Raw genomic sequence first — 26,480 nt, forward strand, 5'->3', positions numbered from 1 at the left:
CTGTAATCGTCGGAGTAGCATTCCTCGTAGATCCCTTCGAAATAATATACATACAGAGAGTCTCTCTACTATATACTACTGGCTGCTACTATAATAATACTACTGTAGTTGATATCAATTACTACCCTCGTAGTTTTGAAGATAATCAACATCTAAAGATATCAGGATGGGTGTTCTGACGATCATAGTTTTCTATCTAGGCATTCTACCAAAGTTAAAATATTTGGGTCTCTTCTTTTAGCTACCTAGTACCTAAGTACAAGCAACTTGATGAAACTATTATAGGGGGGATGCGGATGTATAAATAAAAGCCCGAAAATAGAGAAAAAAAACTTTACTTGTCATCCAAAAATACATAATCATAATCACAGAATAATTTAGAACAATACCAAACAACTGACATAACCAACACACTTGGATAATAAGTATAAAAAACTTTCTTATTTTACTGAATATTTTGAAAGGAATCATATTTTCCTATTCCATTAGTTTCGTGTAAGTTTGCTTTATTTTTCGTGTTCGTTTAGCTATGTTCTTAGTACTATATTAATTTTCTCGGAGAATTGTATTTTACGTAATGCCTGGAAAATAAAAAAAAAGTAATAACTAAAGTTGCACCATTTAACTATAACGATAACCGAACCATAACCAGCCATGTACTTGCAACCCATTGGTCAAATCGGCGATATGACTCTGAAAATGGTTCGGAACGTTATAGTGAAATGGCACAACTCACCATTAGTACATTCGGTAAAATGACCTATTGAGGAAATTCGTTAACTTTGATTTTAAAAGAAGCATACCGATTTTGATGAATGAATTATTCTAATATGGGGTTAGATGCCTTTTTTTGGGTGAAAATGCAGGAAATAGTATGGGGTATGTGATTTTTATAGGGTAAATAATATTTTTCATTTAACTTCTGATGATGATACCTACCTGTTGGAGTAGCAATGAGCGTAGGGTCTTCGGCGAGGAGAATCAGATGTCTTAGTGGACTCCGTATGACGTTTCCGCGGGGACACCTGTTAACGATAAAATAAGAAATTGGGAATTGAAAGCGAGGAAATAAAAACGTCGAGGAATCATGGCAATCCAAAAATATGAGAACGTATTCAATTAACGAATAATGAATTGAATTTTGCGGTTACCTGTCGTCTAGGAGAGTAGCATTCATCCAGCCTCTTCGTTTTGCGATGATGATCTGTGAAAGTACAAGGAATTAGGTATTTTGGTACTGGAATAATTAATATCATCATAGAAATGCGTAAGTAACTCTGTAGGTATATCTGTCGCGTTACTGAATGTAAGTTATTGCTGTAAATGAGCATAGTCTACTTTTAATCCGAGTGTGGGACGAACTTTACTAGGAGTGCGGACAGAAAGTTCAAACTCACTTCTTCGGCTTCCCAAAGGTGATCTGGCCTTCTCCCTGTCCTGATATTTCGGCATCTGGGCGAAACAGTCCCCTTGAGGTATCCGGAAGTTGTAGGCGAATAATTCGTTATAGTACTTCTGACTCTGAAAAAATTTTAATCAGTTTCGGACGGCATCTTAAATTCTCATTTTTCGTTATATCGATGATAATAATTATCTTACCTCTAAAAGGTAACGAGATGGTGACATGATGTCATTCATTCCAGGGAATAGACCTGTAGAGGGAAAACTTGTCTCATCACAATGTAAAATATGTATATAATTCAAAACATCAAGCACAACATTATTTGTAAACAATCTTTGAATGTTGTCTTCCAAGCTATTGTTTTATTTCTGAGATTGAATAAAGAAGTAAAGGTTTAGCGACATAACTGCCTAGTTCATTCCATTTAGCGTTAATAAGCAAGGTCACTAAACTGCGTAAACTCCAGTCATTTAGACTCACTTATGTCTTAAAATAGACTCCTGAGTGCTGATTCCGAGTTTTGACAGCATTCGCAACTCGATACGTAATTATAAGTCTATTGAAATAAAGAGTCGTATGCTACGTCACATGATTTAGGTATTACTTCTTCTTTCATTTTACCGGTTAATAATGATTACACTCGCAAAAGTGAGCTCAAGTGTAATACGACCAAGTACTGATGCCAGTCTTTATTAAATACACAGTTCTAAGATACCTAAGTGCTATGTGATTTAATGATATAATAATCTTCGCATCGAAAAAAATAACTTGCAGAACTCGCACTAGGCACTCTGAACGCAGTCCTAATAAGCGTCATGTGTACGAGAGATTTTTGCAATTTTTGTTCTAAATTTCATTTTGAAGGGACTTATTTGCTTAGCTTTACAATACAGAATCATACTGAAATGTATTTAAGGAATTTTATTGATTGAAATATTTTGTACGGGATGGTCAGTCGGAAGTGTAAATTGTTTTATAAGGTGTACATTGCTCACCGGCCGGTATAATCTGTGTCCTGCTTCTAAAAGTAACAATCCTACCGTCCGTAGTCACTCCACAATTCTTCCTCTTCCTCTTAACTTCCTTCAACTCTTTCGACTCTTTCAACTCCTTCGTCTCTTTCAAATCTTTCTTCTCTATGGTGTTGTACCCTTGCTTCTTTTCTAGAAGTATCTCATCGTTGCCTCTTCTTTCAACCAGAGGGCTCCACCAGTCATTAGTGATGGTGCCTGTATCACAAAGTCTAGTTTTATCTGTAAGTGTCGCTTGGTTGGTTTTGGTAACGACTTTAACTCTGAATTTTCTTCGTCTTGGTGAATCATCGTAGTCGACGGCGGCTAGGCTACAAATGGTCGTGTCTGTTTTGGTTTCATCGCTTCTGTATGAAATGGAGCCGTATGAAGTATCATCAGTTATAGTTTCTGTTAGCATGTAGCTGTCTTCAATCGCATCTTCTACTGTATCGCTAGCTGTAAATAAATCCCGTTTTAAATAAATACTTAGATTACACTCCCTCACCGCTGCTAAACCACAGCGGGAGGAGGCATTTGATGATTTCCCATTAAATATACCTGCTCCGTTCCGTCGTGGGTAAAAAAAATGGTTTGGGGTCTGGGTAGAGGAGATAAGATTTTCTCCAACGTAAATATTTGCGAACTTCAAGGTTACAGGTTGTGATTTCTTTTCTTCAGAAAATAACTTACGTTTTAACACGCATAGGCTGCTTTCAAGGGATAATTTTTCACTTCGGTCTATTAGCACATTGGTGTCAGAATCTAAATCAAAAAGAAAATAATAGGAAAATATGATGTAATTTACAATAAATTAATATAGAATTGAATACATTACTAACTTTTTGTAAAAAATCACAAACTAATATATAAAAAACCGGTCAAGTGCGAGTGAGACTCGCGTACCGAGGGTTCCGTACGTACCTGTTCATTAGGAAAGGGGTTTAGTAAGTTAAAAACGGCTGTATCTTTTATTGCGTTGGCTTAGAAGTTCCATCTCCAGGGGACAGCAGTATTTGTAATATATTCCAGCTTGAAACCCCCACGAGCTCCTGAGAAAAAGGGTCTTGACTGACAGACATTCAGATGGACGGACAACAAAGTGATTCTATAAGGGTTCCGTTTTTAGGGTTCCGTACCCAAAGGGTAAAACGGGACCCTGTGACATAGACTTCGCTGTCCATCTGTCTGTCCGTCCGTCTGTCAAGGGACTGTATCTCATGAACATAATAGCTAGACAGCTGAAATTTTCACAGATGACGTAGGTATTTCTGTTCGCAATACGGAAACCCTTAGCGCGAATCCGACTCGCACTTGGCCGGTTTTTCCCTTTCAGGGTACGGAACCTTAAAAACCTTGATATAAGTTTTTGTGTGATTACCAATTCTTTTCTTTGCATAAAGCTTGCGGTTAGGATAATGCGTACCTTTATGTGCCATCTCTGTAAATACAAAACATCATATTAACCTTAAAGAATATTCTTTACGCATTCAACACCCAAAAAGCAGCAGAGCAATAAATTGGTTTGTAGGTTTAATCACCTAACAAGCCCTAGAGCCAGTTTTCGCAAATCCACCAGACGGCCTCTGACGTGGAATTGTAACAATGACTGTTACTGACTAGAAGTAGAAGCCTAGAGGAATTCTAGAACGGCTTTGAATACCCTCCCAAGCACGGGCAGTAACGCCACCAGATCCAGGCTGGTTTTTAAAAGTTTCTAAAAGTCAAATCGATTTTAACAAGACCTAGGAATCGAACCCGAGACCCAGCGTTTGTGACTACTGCAACTTTTACTAAGAATTACCTATCTTATAAGTACTCAGTTGTGTGATTTAACTTCTATTAATTCCGGTAATTAACTGGCAAAAAGATCTGACTGCAAATAATCAACTTTTGCACTTACAGTTACAGTCTTTTTATCGTCCCACTGCTGCTGGGCACACGCCTCCTCTCACACGGAGAAGGATTGCGCATTAATCGATCTCACTCAATCTTTTGCACTTACACCTAACAAAGAATTTAAACAGATCTTACGTCTATGTTGAATCTTCTTATTGGCCATTCGAGTTTTCGAGTCACTCATCCCGTAGAAATTACCGGAGCTAACCATGACAGCTGTGGTCGTAATATCCAAATCAGTTGCCGAGTGCTGGGTTGCACAAGTGCATAGTTGTGCTCCCCTAGTAGCGCTGCTTTGCGCCGATGCGTCTGGTCATGAACATATATAGGGTAAGGTACATGTTTACGGAGAGTTACACCTTTCAACTATAACGATAACCGAACCGTTATTAAATCAAAAATAGTTTATTAAAACTTGGCTGTAAGACAGTGCTTTGAACGTCAGGAATTTAGAAAAGACAGCCCCCGAAACGCCCGCCCTTCACCACTTCCTATGTGTTTTTGCTGGGTAGAAGTGGCGCAACAAACTCTTCAGCAACGCATGTCTGTCTGTAGGTTAGAAGAACCTTAAACATTGTCTTTGTTATATAAATTTGTATACAATGTAATTATTTATATTACAGCATAGGACAATATGCAGTATCAGTTGTCAAATCCCCGATTTGACCAATGAGTAAGGAATTTCATGCAATGGTTTGGTTATCGTTATAGTTAAACGGCGCAATCCTCCCTTAATGTCTTCTAGACCTATACGGCCACAGCGACTGTTCTAGAAGCACAATCTAATAAGTCTACGAAGGCAGGAAAGATGAGCGGAGATCCCATAAGACAGTCAGGCGTGTTTTTCTAGGTCAAATACGTAAAGTTGGCATTACCAAAACGATCAGTTGTGTGAGCTAACGAGAATTTTAGAACCACTGTCAATGATTTTTGATATTGAAAAAAAATGCCGGTTCCAAAAAAAATGCGTGTAAGGGCGGAGACAGTAGCATTCCTGGTCCACCGCATTTTGGCGCGCTACCTTCTTGGAGATTTTCCGATATGACATCTTTTTTTTTTTTTTTTTTTCCGACGTCAAAAATCATCAAATGACCCCTCCCGCTGTGGGTTAGCAGCGGTGAGGGAGTGTCAGACTCTTACTGACTAAAAACCGTCGTGTTCCGTCATAGGCCTTTTATGTACCAGGGCCGCGGTATCTCTTTCGAACAACCCGCAGTCCGATATGACATCTGACATGGAGATATGATATGATATGACATGGAGAAGAAAATGACGAGCGACGTCATTTTCTTCTCCATGAGCATAAAACTGTTATGCCTCCTCTACAGTTTTCGAAGTTGACCGAAGTAAGAAGAATATGAGAGTGAAGAATGAAACTTTGTCCAACTTTATCTCGCCTTAAACGACCTCCAGAGTCCAGTTGTTGTGACTTTTTGCACCTGAATCAAGGGGTCTAGTGTCGCACTTCATCTTACTTCGTCCAACTTTTATGTGTACTATAGTTATCGGCACGAATCTTGCGCTCTGACCTTTACCTGCGCAGAAGTAATTTATTGGGTCCCTTTTGTGGTATGAAGTGAGGCGCGGGGGCGGGATAAAGCGGTGATTAACCCGCAGTGCATCGTGTCATAGCCGTCACTCAGGATTGGTTCTTTGCTAATAAATCACTTCTGCGCAGATGTAGGTCAGAGCTCAAGATTCGTGCCGATAACTATACGTGAAGGAACTATATAGTGCAGAGCTATGTACATTAGAGCAACACAGATTGTAAGTATACGTAATATGTAGATAGTTATTGGAGTAGACACCAGCACATCAACCGTTCTAAAAATAAAACCCAATCAACAGAAACAGCCTTATTATCGTCCCACTGCTGGGCACAGGCCTCCTCTTACACGGAGAAGGATTGAGCGTTAATCACCAGGTTTGCTCAATGCGCGTCGGTGATTTCAGACTTTATAGTCCAAGTTTCCTCGAAGATGTTTCCCTTCATCCTTTTTCAACATTGAACCTTAGAGATACTCGTAAGTTGAGAACCCATAAAAGTTTGAAAGATTATAATAGCTTGATGTGCTCGCGTCAGTACAGAAGTAATTGGATTTACTGCAAAGACACTTCAGGGGTCCAACGGCTTTGCTCCTAGGACTTGCTTTTCTGATTGGTTTCCTCTTCCTTGCTTGTTTTGCATCTGTCTTATCGTACTGACTTTCCTTATTGCAGAACTTATTGGGGCAGTCACCAGCTTGACAGCCCCTTAAATAAAAAATCGTGCACGCAAGTTTATTAGATTTTTAATAAGCAAAGAAATAATGGAAGAGTTCATGTGAAAGATGATAAAGCTGGAAATAATGATACTTGTGGGAGTATGTCAGAGGTTAGGGACGAGCAGACATATTTTCTCTAGATTTCTGTTGAATCAGTCTAAGAAATACTCGGAATAATTGGTCCGAATGCGAGCGAGATAACTATATATGCGGCTGGTTGACAAGTCCCGAGCTCTAAAAGGCTTTTTATTTCTCTGGACATAAAAAAAACTTTGTAGAGGAATCTCTTTACGGTTTAGTACCTTTTGATTTTCTTACATATTTTTTTAAGGCTTTGTCAACAAGATAAAAAGTGCAATAGATTTAATGAAGCTTTAATTTTAATGGAGCTTTGTGCAAATAGGCGGTATATTGAATGGACAAATAATGGATGATCCATAAGGGATTACGTGAGTACCTACAGTCAGCAAGAAGTAATCTTACTGACTGTAGGTAATAAAATAGAAATATATCTATGAATCTACTAACCCGGTTGTAGTGTCAGGTACAGCATGCATTCCAATGCTCACTAGAAACAATGTAAAATAATACAATAAACAAATTAAAAAGAGATAGTTAAAAAAACAAAAAAAACACGCTTTTTGTAACGTTCCTTAGCTAGTCATGTAGTATTGTCATCAGAACTCAGAGCGTGTGCCAAATTTGATCCTAATCAAAGGCCGGGGAGTGAGTCAAATTAAAATTCCAAGATTTTCTCACATACATAGTCACAAGTGAAGCTAATATATAAGCGTGTTAAAAAGACATTAGTCACGTGTTTATGGAAACTTTTCCTCCATACAAAAATTTCCAAAACACGTAACGAACGTCTGCGTAACTTTATATTATTTGAGGGTAAGCTGATATCATTTACTAAATGTTCACTACAGGTATAAGGATTTACATTTATTTACAAAAAATATTGTACTCTCAAGAAAATCGGATTACTGAATGAACTTAACAGTCGGTAGACACCATTTTTCTATAACGATACGAACCATCGTCGATTTGATCAATGGGCGATAATTTCTCGTCTGGATATCGTTATAGTTAAATGGTGCAACTCACCCTATGCTTTCTATATCAAAACGCTAACCTTTTTTAGCCATTGTCTCCCTGAGTTCTGCCATCATTTTCTCCCGTTCTCTCTTAAAACACTCTTTAAGGTCTTGCCTTTCTGCTACACAGACAGAACTTCTCTTTTCAAGATTGTCAAGCTTTTTTTTCTGTTCTTGTATCTTCTGGTCTAATAGCCTCTGTTCTTCTGCCCTCCATTTTTCTAACTCCTTCTCCCTCTCACACCTCTCCTTCTCCCTTTGTAACCTCTCCCTCTCCCTCTCAAACTCTTGCCTCTCCCTCTCTAACCTCCGCTCTTCTTCCTCCCTTTCCTTCTGTAACCTTTGTTCTTCAGCTTCCCTTTCTATTTCTGAGTCATCTAATTGTGTCTCATTGTCTCTACAACACTGGGTTTGAACGGCCTCTGGCCTCGCAGGTCGGCATGCTCTTTCTGTTTGTGTAACACAAGTTTTTCTCATTTCACACGTCTTCTTAGGTCTTTTTGGTTTCCTCGGTTTCGGCGGTTTCGGCGGTTTTGGCGGTTTTGGCTTTCTTTCTTTGCATTTTTTCTTTTTATTTGGACAAGTTTCGATGGTACAAGACGGACCAAATAAGGAGGAGCAGAAATTCTTCATCAACCCGAGTGGGTTTTTGCACCTAGATAAATGTTATGTGGTAATATAAATTTGTAATTCAGCGCCATAAAAATACTACACACATGATTAAAGTGCTTACCCTTTCTCCGATAAACATCTGTAAAACAAATACAAATTTTGTACGAAAATAAAAAATGAGATTAAAAAAACTGATGAAGATGGCATGTAATTTTGTAAACCAAAACAAGCAATTATAGATGGATTTCTTGAAAGACAATATGAATGAAAAGTTAAGATACATAGTATGACAACAAACAAAGAATGCTAGTATGAAGCATTAAGGCTGTGTTCAAACCATACTGAATGTCAGCCGCCGAATATGAGCGAACGTTACAGAGGTTAACGTATCACTTTTTAGTTTGGTTTGAATGCAGCCTTAGCGCCACAGTAGACCAGTGGTGCAGAAGTATACTTACTGTTTAACATGAGCCCATTTCTTCTGCAGATCATCGTAAGCCCCACATTTGCAGCGTTTGGAAACCTTCTTCTTAGTTTTGGAACACCGAGAAATGACTGTGGAGGAGGTAAAATGCATTGGTTGTTAAATTCACATAGGCCTGCTTTGGCGTATTCTGGGTTTCAGAATCTTTTTTTCTAAGTATGAGAAGAGATGTCTTGTCTCACAAGTTTTAGTACTGATTGATGACCAGTTTCTGGCTCAGTTTTGCTGTACCAAAACCCAAGCCATAAAGCCTGTTGGTAACATCCATTTTAAAGACGGGATCCGTTGACCTAAGCTAAAAGACATTCTATGGGGCTCGAAGAGTTTTGTTGCAGAGTTCTAAAAAAAATAACCCAGTCTATGCAGGGATAAATTCTACGAATTAAAATTAAAAAATATTTAAACACAATTTTGAAGGTACACATCATTAAGGTATACTCACTTAATTCGGATCCCAGTAAGTTGTCGCTAAATGCAAATTTGGAAGTCGCAATGAACTCGGAGGGGTCCTAGAAAAGATGTCATCCGATGTAGGTACTAATAATAAATAAATGGTTCCCTTAATACGGCAGTGCTCCCTGGGACCGTAACCACCGGTACCTTGGACCCTATGCCCGATATCAGTGGCCATCTATTTTCTTATACTTTTTTTGTTTTTGAATTTTATATTTAAAAATGTAGAAAAATATGTTGTGAAATCAATAAAAGAACTACCAATAAATAAATGGTTTTATATTCTGCTTTTTTCGTGAAAATTCAGCTGCAAAAATTTTGTTGGTAAATCATTATGTTCTTACCTCTGCAAAATCATTTGAGAAATTTTCATTTTTGAATAACATGTCAGTGGCCATGACGCTGAAAACCCATATAATCAATTGATTACCATTGCAAATAATAAATAAATCACCCTAATCGAAAGGTATATAAATAAAAGTAAATATAAGTTACCGCGGCCCTGGTACATAAAAGGCCTTCAACAGTCACAAAGTGCCGACGGAACACAAAAGTCTGACACTCCCTCACCACTGCTAACCCACAGCGGGAGGGGTCTTTTAATGATTTTTGGCGTCGTTAAAAAAAGTACATACCTAATTAAATATGTCGACATTTTCATTAGTAACAAGTATGTATAAATATAAAATAAACGATGGACATGATTTCATTCCACTTACTCAGAGTTTTGAGTCAGTTCTTTAGTGAACTGCCGATAGAAACTGGCTCGTTTTGATAAGCAAATTGAAGTTTCTGTAAAAGAAAAACGTCTTTATGTAGTTATGATGTCCAGATATATTATTAATGTGGATGGGAGGGAGGGGCAGAGGTAGACCAAGGAAAAGATTTGAAAGAATTGGAGCTTGTAAGAGGACATAAATAAGAAGGGAGTGGATATATAGTCGATTATATTACTGACCTCGGTGGCTGTACCTACTAATAGGTATATTCTTCTTCTTCTTCTTAACGTTTATCCCGTCTTGTGGCTGTACTAATATATAAGTATACATATTTGGAGCTAATAGTGCACGAGCATTTGCGCAGACACAGGTGCAGTCACTATTACCTTTCACCTTTACCTTATCAGGGAGATCAGGCGCAGGACCAACATTAACGTGCTCTCCGATGCACGGTTACGACAACAGATAAAGCGGAATGGAAGCCGAAAATATATTCCGCACTTGATTTTGAATAGGTGAAATGATTTCCAAGACCTACAATTATTATGTTTTGAAGTATTTAGTACTTCACTTAGTAGTATGTCTTAAGTAGTTCTTACCATCTCTAGGAAAACTTTTGTCTCGATTAACGTTCAAGGAACTCATCATTTTGTGCAAGAAGCTGGAATGTGGTAGAGAAAGTGGCGTTGGCACGATGCTCACTTTGTTGCGAACCTTTTCCACAGTTTTCTTGCTGCAGACCTTTTCTGCAACTACATAATGCAATATTATTATGAGAAAATCAGATGTGGATATTTTTTCAGAGCAGATGGCCGATGGGGTCGATAAGTGCTGCAATGGACACCACGGATAGTAAGCGCAGCGTATGACGTCCACCAACAAGGTGGACAGACGAACTTATAAAGGTCGCCAGAAGATGCTGGATGCAGGTCGCCTCCAACAGGTATCTATCTATCTAAGGGGGAGGCCTATGTTCAGCAGTGGACGTCCTATGGCTGAGATGATGATGATGATGATGATGATGATGATATTTTTTCATAATCATTATTTGCCATGTTGGGAAAAGGACTTTTTACTCACGTTTTGAAAAAGGCGTAAATATCTTCAAATATTTGTCGGACTGGTGTGTGATGGGACATGGAGCTTTTATTATATCTTTTTTGTCCTTTTTGTCTTTTTTTTCCTTTTTATTCTTTTTATCCTTTTTAGCTGGTTTATCCGGTTTATCTAGATGAAAAAAATAACGATTTGCGTCCGCTCAGATTCGCATTCACTGTCTCTTGCCATTGAAAATTTATACGAGATCATAGAGAATGAAATAATATCTTTGAGAGAACTTTTTTCAAGTGCCCAGGTACTTAAGTTTTGCGGACATGGACACTTTGCAAGTTAAAGCAATAATTCATCCAAAAGGATACGAGGATAACAATTTTCAGAGGTCAAGCGTTCCGGAATAGATTTTTACTCACGTTTGGGTAAAGGCGTGAATATCTTCAAATATTTGTCGGACTGGTGTGTGATGGGACATGGGGCCTTTTTATCCTTTTTATCAAGTTTCTCTGGCTTCTTATCTGGTTTATCTTGCTGAACTATTTTTAATTTGGGACCGTTCCGTTGAGCATGCGGTGCCTCCCGCCATTGAAATGGTAAATTTTTCAGTTGTACCATCTGGAAAAACTAAGTATCAATAGTTGAAAATATTGACAGTTCCGACTAATTAGAAATCAAATAACGACGCATGACGAGGTAAGACGAAGCATGGCATCAACATTTTTTACAGTTTTGTTTGACCTGCTAATCTTATGATCCGGTTCGATTTGAAAAAATATTTCCGGAATAGATAGCCCTCTTATCGCAGGCTACGGGCTATTAGTTCTTACGGGACGTGAAACCATTGATGGAAGCTAGTTTTATTTATATTTAGATTGGGCCAAACTTACGCCTATGATCTTATTGGTTGTTATTGGAGGGCCATCAGTAAAGAAAAAAGAATCGTCATTTCCTTCACATTCTTTATCTTTCCTATAATCCCTTTTGGTCCATTCCCATTCAGCTAAAAATGCTGATATTCTAAGGTTTCTCGTATGTTTAATATCCTTTCTCGCAAAACATTCTTCTACGTCCGTTTCATTCAAGTCAATGCTATCTTTCCGTTTTTTTCTTCGTTTATGATTTCTTTTCTCTTTCGATATGGGGCTGTCTGATCTGTTCTGGGCAGTGCAAGGCATTATAGCGCATTTAAAATTATTCCAATGGTTCGAGAAGAACGTGTGAAATGCAGCTATCCTATAGCGTGAGTTCTTCGTTTTAGATTTATTCAAATCTTTCGATTTTTTTGGCTTGTTCAGGCTATTTTTCTTGGAGCCTTTCTTTTTATTATTCTTTTCGTCAATGCCAGTGTTGTCTAAAGGTTTAGTAGCATCCTGATTTTCTTCAACAGGATTATTGTTTGGAGTAACTTCGTTATTTTCATTGGAGCCATCGACAACGTCATTACATTTAAGAAATTGTCTGATAGCTTTTATGACACCTTTTAGTTCTTCGTACACTTTCTGTTTATCTTTTCTTGTGGTATCTTTCTTACCTCTTACAATGCTCTTCAAATTTCTTTGCCGTATTGCCAAATTGTGACCATTTAATGATTTAGACGTTAACAACGATTTGACATGAAGATTCAAGATATTGTATTCTAATACCTGGTGGGTATGGGTCTTTACATTAGGTCTCTTTACATTTTCAGTGTGAGATAACTTTGTGTATTGTTTTTGATTTGGTTTATCTTTTTTCTTTTTATTCCTACTCGTCTTTAGTTTTCGTGTACGAAAGTTATTGAGTAACATGTTTAGTATGACACCACGATTTCTATCAGTATTAACACCGACAGATTTTGTTCTATTGGCGACTTTATCAAATTCAGCAATTTGTTCAATTGAATAAGAGTTATAATTTTCTTCAGCTTCTAATTCTTCATACAAAATTTCAGAAGTGTGTTTCGTGACCCAATCTAGAGTATACTTTTTATCCCAACAACGTATTTTCATATTACTTTTCATAGTTCTGTACTGTTTAAGGAAATAGTTTGTGATAATGTCTCTTTCATACTTATTCGCATGTATTAAGGCAATTGCATCAAAAGGCCCTGTTTTATTTCCACTTCTAGTAAAATAATGCCATCTACTGTTGTGTTCGCTGCTAGAAGATTTTGTGGAGTGACTGCTATCACTCATATACATAGCCTGTAATTTGCAAAATAGCTTTGTTTATTGTCACTGTTAATATTTTATCATTAAGTTTATCGTTAAATGAACTTACATTTCCAGAGTGTCTATCGTCATAAATTCCAGCATCGCTGTCACTATCATCGTCTGTAGAACCTCTAAGAATAAACATTTGTAAATTAAATTCGACTTTCTCGTTATTTTCCCCTGGCCCATTATTTCTAACTGACATACAAAAAGGTGGTTTTCAATTCTACATGTATGAATCTAAGTTCGTGCGCAATTATATCGGGTTTGGCTGAACCGATTTTGATGTTATTATCAACCTGCTATTTTCCAGACAAAGGAGAAGGTTTTATGTATTTATATTATTGAAGGCGGTTTTATTTTTAGAAACAACGTTTTTAACTTACTTTTCGAAACTAACATCACTGAGGTCACCATAATCGGCAGGTGATAGGCAGATGGTACATAGTTCACCGATGTCTGTGAAACAACTGATGCAGAATGTACCTGGGCAGCCCGGGGTTTCACACCTACAAAAAAAACTATATAAAATATACGTATTGTAGGAAACGGCACCTCACGATGACGATATTAGGTTTGAAGTAGGTACTAAAACTCCAAGTTTAGATTTACTATAAAAATGAAAATGAACTAAAATAATAAGTCCCTGCTGTCATTTGAACATCTTTGGCTGTTCTAGCGGGTCGTCAGAAAACAGAAAGTCTGACAACCATTCTTGTCAAGGGAGATAGGGCTGTGCCCTAACAGGGTAATGTATACCTAGGATAAGGATGCATTTTTGTAACTGTAACTGTATACATTTTGCAATAAATTAATAAATAGATAACTCGATCTCTGAGAAGGTCAGATAGGCAGTCGCTCCATGTAAAACACTGGTACTCAACAGCACCAGTTTAGACTGGAATCTTAGTCAAGAGTTGGTTAAAGCTAGCTAGGTTTATAATGAATTCGTCAATTCTTCACTTCGTTAATCGAGAGTCAGGATCGCTGGAAGAAGCAGTAGTTCCGCACAGCAAGCAATGGTCCTCACTTGGACCCAATCCGAGCAAACATCTGAGGCACTGAAAACTAAATCCTAATTGTTATTAATTCTTTAAAGAAACGCTTTGATTAGAAGCAGGTTAGATGTGACCTAGGTAAGGTTAAACCTAGGTGTAGCCGCACACCCGTGGCTAAAGTTACGTGTAACATATAAAAGCCAGATTTTCGAATCTGTTATCAGTAAAGGATTTTGGCATTGTTTTGGGATTCTTATATCGCCTCCCCCTATTGATTATTTCTGATCTGATATTCAAATATAAAAGATAAGGATGTCAGGGAGTACGTAAGGCTAGCACGCACATAGAAGAAGTACATAAGGAAGTACCTTAGAAAGCACATGACGGAGTCCATTGGCGTAGTACTCAACGAAGTACATAGGGGTATGGGATCTGTCTTGTACTTTTCAGGTCCTTAATCCCTCTTTTGCTTTACCTACCCCTGCCCATCCATCCACACTTATACTTATGAGTTATACTCAACACAATATTACCGCAAATTGTTAAATTATGATAAAACTTACGGTACACGACGAGTGACCCACTGTCGAAAGGTAAGTGAAGCCTCCGACGTGTACTTGTACTCACGATGTAGTTTCCTTCTGGCAAACTTCATGAAACTGGCTGAAAATCACTCGAGAATCAATGATGTCCTCCTAGCCGATTATCGGCCATGGCGGCTGTTCTCAGATAAGATTTGCCAACTGCGCAAGACATATTATGTATAGTGACAAGCATTTGCACAAATATACTCACTATTCCTTCACTCTCATAGCCTGATTTGACGGTAATTCGATACGACTGCAGAGAGATCACAAGCAGGACTGACATTAACGTGCTTTCCCATCGGTGTATCAATCACCAACTTCGAAACTTTGGGCTGCTTTGTGAAAGTTTTTATAACCCACAAAGCGATTGGGGATCGAAGGGGATCGAACACGAAACCTCGAACTCATCATAAGAATCAATAAAAATATAGGTATAAGAGTTTGTGACAAAAGTTGTAAGTACTTCTGTCTTTGAAGTTATTCACCCCCGTGAGCCCTCGACCGATTTCACACTTCACAGGTTTCAAAGAATTTTCGTCGGGTCTCAATTAATTAGGAACTAGCTGTTTTCTGCGGTTTCACCCAAAAGTTTACGGGGTTAAAAATTATAGGAAAATATTATAAATCTAAAAGCACTACTGAAGTCAAAACTCTGTCTGTCACGCGAAAGCTACTGAACTGACATAATAGTTATTTGTTATACAAGAGTGCAAAGTTGCTTTTTAACCGCGGGCTCAATTTTGATGACCGAGCAAGCGAAGGATTCTAAAATTGAAACACGAGCGTAGCGAGTGTTTCAATAATTATTATTAGAATCCTGAGCGATAGCGAGGGAATCAAAAGAGCACAAGGTGAAAAATCTTTGCACTCGAGTGCAACACGTAACTTTTCATCCCACCTCATCGAGGAAATTACTAAATACAAAAAAAAACAAAATGGCGCGACATAATGAGTATCAAATTAAAAAGAAGTACCTATTAAAGTTCATTTATTTGAAAACTCAGTTTAAAAATGAAACGAGGTTAAAAATCTATGTAAAAACAATAATAAAAAATACTCAATTGAATAATTATTTTAAGCAGTATTTTATTTGTTTAATATGTCTTTGTTTGAAAAGTCTTATCAAGATTGTCTCAAATGGAGTATTGCACACGATGTTCTAAATCAAATCACTTTGCCGCTCTAGAGGATAAAAACGGCTTTTGCGCTCAGATATCAAAGGATAAATCTACTCTTTCCGAGATGGTGGGATGAAAATGAAATTTACACACTGCAGTTACTATAAAGCCTCAGAATACTTTTTAACGCTACTTTACCAGGTATATGCACATACTACGCTACTTTTTATCCAGGTGTGCAAAAGAGTATACGAAGAATTTATGGTTTACCTCTGGTCCTCAAGATATGATTGTACAGCCATGTAGCTCTAGCTTTGGCACGTTCGGGTCTATAGTGTCCCATGATGAGATGACGTAGTCGCAGCCCATATGGTTCGAATAGAGCGAAGAACCATAGTAGAAAGATAAGGACTCCTAGTGGAAGAAGAGAAAGAAGATTCTAAACCAAACTTAAGCAAAAGAGTCATATTAGAAATAGAACATTTTGTTGTGTGTTAGATAGTGCGCGGATTAGTTTCTGAAATGGGAGGAACCGCTGACGGAAGATAGGTAATTATAAAATGAAAGAAAACGTGTAGCAACTTTTTGCTAAGCCTTATGAAATCAATACAAACACAAAGCTCCTCATATGATCCTCATCCTTCTCTAAACATTGCACAAAAATTGGAAATCGTATGGTTCAAACTTTTGGTCTTGCGATATTTGTGAGGTGACTTAGGTAGGTACAGCTTTTTGCAAATTGAAAATCATTCACCTAAACCTCATACATGATGTCAAGTGAAATAAAGAAGACAGACTCACCAATCTGAGTATACCTCCTCAAATCAGGTGGATAAGGATCCGGCAAGCACGATATAGGAGAAGGTGGTGTGAACTTGAGGGGTATATCCAGAACACCTATTATGGACTTGAACAGTCTAGCCACGAAGCCAGTGCCCGTCACATGAGCCCCTGTGTGGGGCATACCAGCTGTAAATAGCAAATTGATAAACTGAAGTTGATGAGAAGTGGTGAAGAAGTACAAGTCTTACCAAGGGGTACTGAGTTGCCCGAGTAACTTGGTTGAGGAGGTCAGATAGGCAGTCGCTCCTTGTAAAACACTAGGTACTTAGCTGCATCCGGTAAGACTGGAAACCGACCCTAACATAGTTGGGAAAAGGCTCGGAAGATGATGAGAAGTGGTGATTAACACTAATTCCTTCTCTTTGTCCAGCAGTGGGACGATAAAAAGTTGATGATGACAATGAGAAGAAAGGAGAATCAATGGCTGTCGTTGTGACCACTAAATTGATACCATCTATTGTTGTGTCTTTGAATTATGCTCCATTCAGTGACGCCACTCGTGATTTTTTATAGGGAAATGGCTAACTTGTGGTTGGGTTTCAAATTGGATTTTTAGAGGATACTCCAAGCTTAATCTTGCTTTTGGCATAGAATGGGGCTAAATGGACACTTTGAATTGAATTTGAAAAAAAATGTTTTTCTTGAATAAAACATCTACAAACTCACGCATCATATCAGTATGGTATCTCCCATGGTAACGTATGGTCATCAACACCCAATACAGACTATAATCAGCCACCATATGTATCAGCAGCTTGAAGGTAGTTATAGCCATGAACACTGCTGAACGATTCAGATAGACTTTCTCAGAAGCCACGAGACGGAACGATGTTGTCTGTAAAATTAAAAGTGTTATAGAGTCATCTACGTACACAAAATGAAACTATATGCGATATTTCCAAAATGAACAAGGCATAAATATTTTTATCGAGTTTGCAGGTTCTATTCCAGTAAATACCAATTTACTTTTCTACTACCCGTGCCGATAAAGAATGGGATTAGAAATCGCGACAGCTGTATTTACCTCTCGCTCATACACTATAGCACATGAGCGAGAGTTGAATACAGCTGTCGCGATTTCTTATCCCATTCTTTATCGGCACGGGTTGTACGTTATAGGTATGTACTTCTTCCTAAGCATTTCTTGGTCACCAATGACCGATTAAGAGATGAAGCAAAGCATTTAGAAGAAATCTGTACTTCTAAGTCTGAAATCGCCAAATGTGAATAGGCCAGTGCCCTGCAGTGGGGCAATAAAAAAAGAGATGATGATGATGAAGGTAAAGTAATCTTACAGTAATATATTTGGCACGTTCTCGTCTATTCAAAGGCAGGACCGTTTCTCTGCCTTGGCGCTGCCTTTTCAAATCCAATTCTTGTAACTCTTTGGTTACATAACGATTGTCAAATCTCGAGCGGGTCTCATACATATGCTGGTAGTATTTTGCTCTGTAAAAACCATTTTATTATAAGCTTCAATAATAATAATTTGTTCACACATCATACTGTAAAACATGCTTTTCACTGAAAAGCGATACAAAATATTATAATCTTAAACAACTAAGGGAAAAGGCATGCTCAAAAGCTAGATTCGGCCTAGATAGCTTAATGAAGCACCAAACGGTTGGCTCATTTATACTCATACTGACATTATATCACAGATGTAGACTTTGACATAATAGATGTTGTTATCTCACGAAAGTGGGTGAGCCATGATTGCACATAGCCTTTGCATGAATATGCTACTCGGCCACTCTTGAGCGCTCCTGAGCTTAAGCCTTCTATTCCTACAAAGACCTTGTGTGTAGTACATTTACAAATCCAAGTATAGTATGGCTCACTAGCTGGCCTGAAATAATACATCGATAATATGCTTGTATTAAGATAAAACGCTAAATAACAAACCTGAATATAATAAGCAGCAGGAACAAGCTCGTGACACAAGAACTCCAAGACAACCAAGTGAGAAGAGGATCAGCTCTGTTCCTGATCTCAGTGACAATGCCAACGGCGACCTGACTGACAGACCTGCTGGTGTTACTGCTAAAGGAGTACGCATGACTTCCACGTGGAACATTGCTCGCATGTGCTCCGAGAAGGTTTGTAGTGCCAGAAGAAGTACAACACCCGAAAGAATTTCTCCCATAGATGAAACAGAACTTAACATACCTGAATATAATAAGCAGCAGAAACAAGCTCGTGACACAAGAACTCCAAGACAACCAGGTAAGTAGAGGATCAGCTCTGTTCCTGATCTCAGTGACGATGCCAGCGGCGACCTGACTGGCAGACCTACTGGTGTTGCTACTGAAGGAGTAAGCGTGACTCATGTGGACTTCCACGTGGAACATCGCTCGCATGTGCTCCGAGAAGTTCTTTAATTCTAGAAGAAAGGAATTAGGTTATCGTTGAAAGTCAAGTTTAATGGTGTAGGTAAGAAATGTGTTGAAAGTAAGGTATCTAAAATAGCATTTGAAACTGAAAGTTTGTTTGTTTGATGGAATGCGCTAATTTTAGGACCTGCTACCGATATGAAAGTTTATTTCAGCGTTAGATAACAAATTCATTGAGGAAAGGTAGGTATAGTTTATTTTTTATCCGGCTGCGCGGAATTGTCTGTACGGAAAGACAGTGAAACAACTGTCAGATATAAATACAAAGAGTACATAACAATGCCTCTCAAGCTAGAGCTAGAATTTTAAATTACATTGAATACCAGCTAATCTGGCTAATAATCATAGAACACAATAACGTAGGTATGTATATTGCTGAGGATAGATATTGAATGTTAAATTGATCGCAGTACATTTCTGATTGCGGTTGAATGGAAATTCCAAACTGTGTTACGGTTTGTACGGCTGGAATGGAATGCTATGAATTTGCGAAGAGCTGACTCAACATCTGTCTATCTACTGCTTTTCTTGTGTAGACGAATATTTTGGAGTCGGTTTGGAGAAGGACTACTGGCTTAATGCAACCCTGCAATGTTTTAAGTAATAGGCATTCGTAACTTTTTAGTATAAGTCGCAACTTAGATAAAACCTGATGAATCAAAACTTTCAACTGAGCAAACAATTTTAATAAAATGAATTCTACAAAATCGCAAATCAACTTACTCTTCCTAACACCGACCAAAACGGCTTCATCCAATACAAAATCGGTTGCATAACAGAAAGCCGCGAAGGGTTTCACTGAATAACAAGCAGCTTGGGCCACATACACTACATGACACATCTTCGAGATATCAGGTCCTAAAGTCTTCTCACAATCTGCTATCCCTTCAGCCATAGCGTTGTGGCATCTCTCGTAAGGAGTTCCGAGTTTCTCGTTGCAAATATCGGTGACAGATTGCAACCAAGCGAAGGAGGAATGTATGACGCTTACTGAAACGAAGAAGTGGGTTTTTGAAGAGTTCCTTGCCAGTTTTTCTCCATGAGAACAACTTTTTGGAACCGTGTACTAGTGAGTGTCATAAAAGACTGCAAAGGCTTTGGGTGAATATCTCTTGAAGTTTTTATTCCACCATAATTACCTACACATAGTTGGGAAAAAGGCTCGGAGGATGATGACATACCGTAGCATATAAGCGTAGGAAAGAGTATTATAAAGCACCATGAGAAAATAAATTATTTCCCTGATTGCTCCTAATAAAAATGTCGTATTTACATAACCTTCATAGCCGTCATTTCAAGTATGGGAATGCGCACATGACCGGCAGATCGATCGCATAATTCTTTCACTAGAATTGCCAGCTATTGTTGACTTGGCAACTTAGATGCACAACAACATTCCACGTGCATCATATGGTGACATTGCACAAGAAGTTAATACATCATCACTTCACTATCACTACAGTATAATCAATAAAACAAAGTCGCTTTCTTTGTCCCTATATCCCATATTTTGTGTGCTGAAATCTTTAAAACTACGGAACGGGTTTTGAAGTTTTTTTTAATAGATAGAGTGAACAAAGAGTGGAAGGTTTACATGTATAATAAAATCCAGTAAATAGTGGGGAAATACTGTCATCCCATGCAAAGCCAGGGCGGATCGCTAGTATTTTATAAATCTGAAGAGTCTTGCTTGTTTGAACTGCTGATCCGGTTAGAAGGAGATCTCAAATGCATCTTTCTCCTTAATCTTTAAAAGAATCTTTCAGAGGTTACTGCTGCGATAAAAAGGCTATCTAATAACCTATTTATTTAAGCAGGCTTAAGGTTTTTTTATCCCTTTTATTGTCATTATATGAAGTAGTTCCCACTGGATCCAGGTGCAACGCAGGTGGAAGCTATAAATGTTATAAAACTTACCAACACTCAACACGAGTCTATCTATCCTGATAATAGTCTCCTTAACCTTCGACGTGATCATCTTCAGCCGGTCTACCATCAGCTTCAAGGAATCCTTCAGGGCGTTGAACGGCCTCTTCATGAAATCGTTTATTTCGTGGACGCTGTTCTTTATCTGCTCCTAAAGTTGGACCAAGGTGGTTAAAATGATCTAAAACTGTGTAAAAAATCTCTCTTATAAAACGACGTTATGATAATTCTACCTTTACTCTACTATGTTGGGGTCGGTTGCCAGTCTAACCAGATGCGGCTGAGTAAGAGTGTTTTAAGTGGAGTTACTAGCTATTTGACCTCCTCAACCCAGTTACCTGGGCAACTCGGTGCCCTTTAGTAAGACTAGTTGTCTGACTTTCTGGTTTCTGACTACCCGTAATGACTGCCAAAGATGTACAAATCACAGCCGGGATTCATTTATGATCTAGCTAGGTATCTTCTCGTTTTTTTTTTACAAGAAGATTTGCTGCATCACAAACAGTTAAGTTTATCCATATTTACCTGCAAATAACTCCGATTTCCTAACAGCTCAGCCAAGCAGACAATATAAATCAAACTTAAATCTAAACGATTTTTATTTTACAAACTATATTTTGACTTATGAGGCTAAACACCCGACATGTTTACTAGTTTTGAAGCAAGTTCTAGAATTTATTGGTGTCTCGTCTGTCGACCTCGACACTCTAGGTATAATAGAGTTATCTGTCGTTTTGGACGAAAAACTAAACGGCTTAGGGTTATTTTTAAATGAGAAAATGTTGTAGCATTGATTTTTGCTTTAGATTTAGGTAAAGGAGAGTTATTTTTGGAAAAGATAGCGCTACCTACTCTTAAACAGTAATAAATGTTGTTGCATAAATTGGTCATTAAAGTTAGGTAAATCATTTATTCTTATACATATTATAAACAAAATTGTTTTTGCTTGAATGCACTAACCTCAGGAACTACCGTACCGATTTTAAAAATAGTTTCAGTGTGAGATAGTCCATTTATCGAAGACGCCTATAGCCCAGGTACTTTTTATCCTTGCGTGGTATACCTAGTTTCCGGGAGAATTCTAGAAGCAGTTTTGAACCAAAAATAGTTAGGCAACTCATTTAAAATTAAGTAACCTATAAATGTGCAAAGACTGTCATGTCAGAGCTTTCTCTAAAAATAAATGGTCCCCAAACAACCTGATATGAAAAAAGTAAAACATTATCAAACTGCGAACATGATAAAGATAACATACCCTATTTCGACATTCATTCACAGCATGTGTAACCTAAATTGCAATTAACAACCATCATTTGTCAGAAGGTCACATCAATTTCTAGCTATATTTGACCTATTTTTATACCTTTTCTTTATGCTTCAGTTGAAAGCCGTAATTAGTAGGCAACTGAAGTAAGAACGAATCTTAAGCTCAATGCTCCACGAGCCAAGAGGCTTTGAAGAGTTCCTTTGATATTTCATAAGAACCACGGTAGAGAAAATTTTTGATACTCGTCTTGTTATTTATTGGATACAAATCCTTCCTATAAGTTCTATATCTAACCATGTAGGTATCATAAATGCGAAATAACGCGTTTATCTGTTGAGCTTTCTTGTCAAAATTACCTGATCGAACCGATTTAAATATTTGGTATAAAGATAGATATACCTAGTCTGAGAAAAGATTTCCAGATGAGGCTACCTAGTGTTCTCAGGGCACGTTTGAAAACATGAACAGCAGTTAAGTAGTCTTCTGTACTTCTATGTACCTATACCTACTACTAATATAGGAGAGATTGCAAAAAAAATATTATCAATATCTACCTAAGTCTCGAGGTTTACGGCAACGGGCAATATCACCTTGGTTCTTCATCATCATCATCATCATCTCAGCCATAGGACGTCCACTGCTGAACATAGGCCTCCCCATTTGATCTCCACAGATACCTGTTGGAAGCGACCTGCATCCAGCGTCTTCCGGCGACCTTTATAAGGTCGTCTGTCCACCTCGTTGGTGGACGTCCTACGCTGCGCTTGCTAGTCCGTGGTCTCCACTCCAGCACTTTTCGGCCCCTTGGCTCTTATAAAAATCTTATTTCAAAGTTTTAGTTTTACTCTACCTACTGTCAATCTCTTATGTGGAAGGCCGATATTTTAGTTTTTATTATTGTCTTGAACGTGCAATGTCTCGTAAATGTACTCTCAATTTAAACGGAAAATTCAATACAAACAATGACAAGAGTACAAAATATCGACATCCATAAAAAATATTTTTGAAATTCTGTTGACTACAAATTCCTGCAGCAGCATATTATATCATGGCATAAGATCCCTATTGCAGCGGTTCCCGAATTCTTTTGGCTTCGGAACCCTTTTCGTTTCACCATTTTTCGGCGGAACCTTAGCTTAAGTAAGAAGTAAACTAAAGACGTAAAATATACTTAGGTACGGCTCGCGGCGCGTGGTAGTGCACCAAAAGGTTATAATATGGTTAGAGATATATTCAGTATACTCAGGCGTAGCATGGCCACACTTGCCAGAAAATAATTTGGTCACCCTTGACTTTGTGTATTATGTGAATAGTTTTCAGTTTGAAGACTGACAAAGTAAACGCAAAAAGAAATAGATTGGGTTTGTACACGTGCGAGGCGAGCGAGCGCGATTTTTTTAAACTAAAAAACGAAGTTCCAAGCACCCGCTAGCATTGAAAGACATGCAGTGGTAGCCGGTATCGCGAGCGAAGCGAGCGCGAATTTTTTTTAGTTTAATTACCTACACAAAATAAACAAAACCACTGTAAATTAATAAGGTCTCAAAAAGTACAATATCCACACAAAAAAGCAAATCCAAATGAATAAGCAGCTAGCGAAGAAAGCGCTATTGCTTTTTCTGAACCAGAGGAATAAAAAATAAACATCAAAGGAAACCTCGACGGAAGAGCGCAAAATTATTTCTTTGCTGGATACTTGAGCAATTAAACGAACATAAAAGCATCACACGCAACATGGAGTCGCGAGCGAAGCGAGCGCGAAATTTTCGGACTCGCGGAGGTGCAAAAATTGGAAATAATGTCACATTTTGATTCATGGTAAAAATAGCCACTGGAAATACTCATATGCCGTGTCATTTCACGTCCTGTCAAATGTATGAAAACGTATAATCCTGGCGATGAAATAAGCCCAAAAAATGCGGTGATTTTTGGCCGACTCGCTACCTACTTATGCCGATTGCCGAAGACCTGGAGGTATTAAGTTAATCTACAATTTGTAAAAAACAGAATTAATTTATCTGCTGCCGTGGCCTTCCCCTGCGCTTGTCGCGAAAGTACGAGACTTACACTCCTGAGTGGTACCCACCTACATGGTGCCTAAATGGAATTTTGGAATGCAATATTTAAAACAATTTAATTGAAAATGAATAATAATTTAATATTGTCAAAAGTGAAACGATTTACCATATGGAAATCTTGAATTTTCCACGGAACCCCTGAGGGCCTGTCACGGAACCTCAGGGTTCCGCGGAACCCCATTTGGGAACCGCTGCCCTATTGGATGAGGACGACAAAAAGAAACGCTAGAAGTATTGTGTATATGACTAGAAAGAATGTTACTTGTTGACTGATAGTATAGAAGACTGTGGTAGGCAAAATCATTATGACGACGACCCTAAACTTACAAGGAGGCTGATGGTGACAATGATAAAGTGTAAAAAAACACAACCCTCCGATTTGTAAGGGACCTCCAGTTGATAATATCTTATGTAGGTAATTATTCTGCAACTATTATGTTCAACTCACTTGACTACAAGCCATAGACTCTGACAGCACTTCGGAATTCTTGAGGGTATTGGTAGCTGGGCCTGTCAGGATGAGCACCAGAGCGTAACAGGTTAGGGTATACCTCCCCACCCGGGAGAAGAACTGAGGAATCAGGAGGAATACTAGGCATCTGGAAAAAGAACAGTGATTAAGAAGACAACAATATAGTAGAAAAGAGGTCTTGTTAAGAAAATCATTCGGAGTAGCTACCATGTATGATTTCTTTTGAAGTTGTAATTGTAAAATTACAGGCCCTGGTACTTCAGCTTCGTAACTTAAGCTACTTACATACTTGTTTACTGGTCACTTCTGTAATCTGTGGCGGTTTTATCTACTCACTGATAGTTTGCCGCGAAAGATGTAAAAAGTTCTACTGTATTTCTCTATGTACGTTAATTTAACGAGTTTACGATACGTACCTAATCCGATAGCTAAAAGCCAAGCCCAAAGTCAAGAGCACTCCAATAATGGAACTCATAATAGTCGCGTGTATCAACGATATCGATAGCTGGAATACAAAGAACATGAAGCAAAGATACGTCAGTATTATGCCCCCAAGAAATCCCAACACACTTTTCAACAGGAAATTGGGAAATGTCTGATCTGTTCTCAAGTATAAGAAGAACTTTGCGACTCCACTTCCCTCAGGATACCATTTTTGGAAGGTCCTTGATATTCGCTTTTTTGTGTCGTGTCGATAGTGTCGCCATCTCTGGGACAACGTTTGTTCCATCTGCGTGGGTCCCACCATTATCGAATTGATCTTCTCTTTTTCATAGTTGAGTCGATATTTTTCTATAGTTCGCGCCTTCCATAGAAGGGCGAAGAATGCCATGTTTTATGGCTTTTTATTTAGCTTTTATCGCTAAAATTCTCGTCTTTGTGTAGACGAAACACATTTTTGTGAATATTTAAAACCATCACATCCATACAATAAACGGTGACAGACAGAAGACAGTTATTTTTTCTTCTGTTTGTTACGTGTCATGTCAGTAGAAAAAAGAAAACTGTAAGATGTTCAAAGAGGTTTTATGTAGGTATTTGTCTTTTTACCTGATTGGACCTATACCGGTGGATCCCTTTTTGTTGAGATTTGACCGGGGGCCCGATTCTCCTAAGTTAATAATGTCAAAATCGAATAGAAATCGAATCGATATTGCGATTCGATCGCAATAGCAGTTTTAACCATATCGGGCATTCTGCTACTAATAAAAGACCAATCGTATTCGATTGACATTTGATTGGTGTGCGATTGGTCTGCTATTTTAGTGATTTTGGTCTATACGTTAGTTTGCTGTACAATCATTTTGCAATCGTAAATCATTTGCAGACAAAATGATTCATTATTGAATGACAGAAAAGGATAAAAACGTTTATTTCAAAGAAAAAATAGCGGAATGCCACATACGCTTCAATCGTAATCGAGTCGGGATTGGATCTCAGTCGAATCGAGTCGAACGTGAATCGTATGTCGCTTAATAAAATTAGGAGAATCGGGCCCCGGGGTGGTACAAATCGCGAACAAAAATGTGCGAATATATCAGTGGAGTCTCGCCTTTACACCCAGGCGGGTTAAATCGAGCGCCTTCAAAATAGGTGATGTTGCCGAACACGAA

At 38.2% G+C, this 26,480-nt stretch overlaps 2 protein-coding genes across 2 annotated transcripts; both read right to left on the bottom strand.

Moving 5' to 3' along the window:
- Positions 1-305: 305 nt before the first annotated feature.
- LOC124642064 (uncharacterized protein DDB_G0286299-like) lies at positions 306-8,397 on the bottom strand. The gene is made up of 10 exons (XM_047180364.1): positions 7,711-8,397; positions 7,104-7,143; positions 6,416-6,564; positions 4,447-4,620; positions 2,398-2,871; positions 1,600-1,652; positions 1,398-1,521; positions 1,152-1,204; positions 940-1,025; positions 306-581 (listed from the first exon to the last, which is right to left on the bottom strand). The coding sequence occupies exons 1-10, from the start codon at positions 8,303-8,305 to the stop codon at positions 542-544; spliced, it is 1,788 nt and encodes a 595-aa protein (XP_047036320.1). The 5' UTR covers positions 8,306-8,397; the 3' UTR covers positions 306-541.
- Positions 8,295-25,699, bottom strand: LOC124641721. The gene is made up of 21 exons (XM_047179887.1): positions 25,284-25,699; positions 24,844-24,994; positions 21,042-21,201; positions 19,848-20,114; positions 18,901-19,114; positions 18,027-18,180; positions 17,342-17,566; positions 16,690-16,879; positions 16,159-16,302; positions 14,747-14,846; positions 13,572-13,694; positions 13,253-13,316; positions 11,881-13,176; positions 11,410-11,608; positions 11,021-11,167; positions 10,540-10,692; positions 9,941-10,013; positions 9,566-9,623; positions 9,211-9,277; positions 8,743-8,839; positions 8,295-8,423 (listed from the first exon to the last, which is right to left on the bottom strand). The coding sequence occupies exons 1-21, from the start codon at positions 25,697-25,699 to the stop codon at positions 8,402-8,404; spliced, it is 4,320 nt and encodes a 1,439-aa protein (XP_047035843.1). The 3' UTR covers positions 8,295-8,401.
- Positions 25,700-26,480: the final 781 nt, after the last annotated feature.

The sequence above is a fragment of the Helicoverpa zea genome, chromosome 23 (assembly GCF_022581195.2).
Source record: "Helicoverpa zea isolate HzStark_Cry1AcR chromosome 23, ilHelZeax1.1, whole genome shotgun sequence".
Classification (NCBI taxonomy): domain Eukaryota; kingdom Metazoa; phylum Arthropoda; class Insecta; order Lepidoptera; family Noctuidae; genus Helicoverpa; species Helicoverpa zea.

Coding starts and splice junctions, on each gene's coding strand:
- LOC124641721 (XM_047179887.1), bottom strand. CDS start 25,699: ATGGCATTCTTCGCCCTTCTATGGAAGGCGCGAACTATAGAAAAATAT. Junction 10,693..11,020: donor ATTTACGCCTTTTTCAAAAC/GTGAGTAAAAAG, acceptor TGCATTATGTAG/TTGCAGAAAAGGTCTGCAGC. Junction 10,014..10,539: donor CAAAAGTTTTCCTAGAGATG/GTAAGAACTACT, acceptor TTTCTTTTACAG/AAACTTCAATTTGCTTATCA.
- LOC124642064 (XM_047180364.1), bottom strand. CDS start 8,305: ATGAAGAATTTCTGCTCCTCCTTATTTGGTCCGTCTTGTACCATCGAA. Junction 6,565..7,103: donor GTACCTGACACTACAACCGG/GTTAGTAGATTC, acceptor TTTTTATTTAAG/GGGCTGTCAAGCTGGTGACT. Junction 2,872..4,446: donor TAAGAAGATTCAACATAGAC/GTAAGATCTGTT, acceptor ATTTATTTACAG/CTAGCGATACAGTAGAAGAT.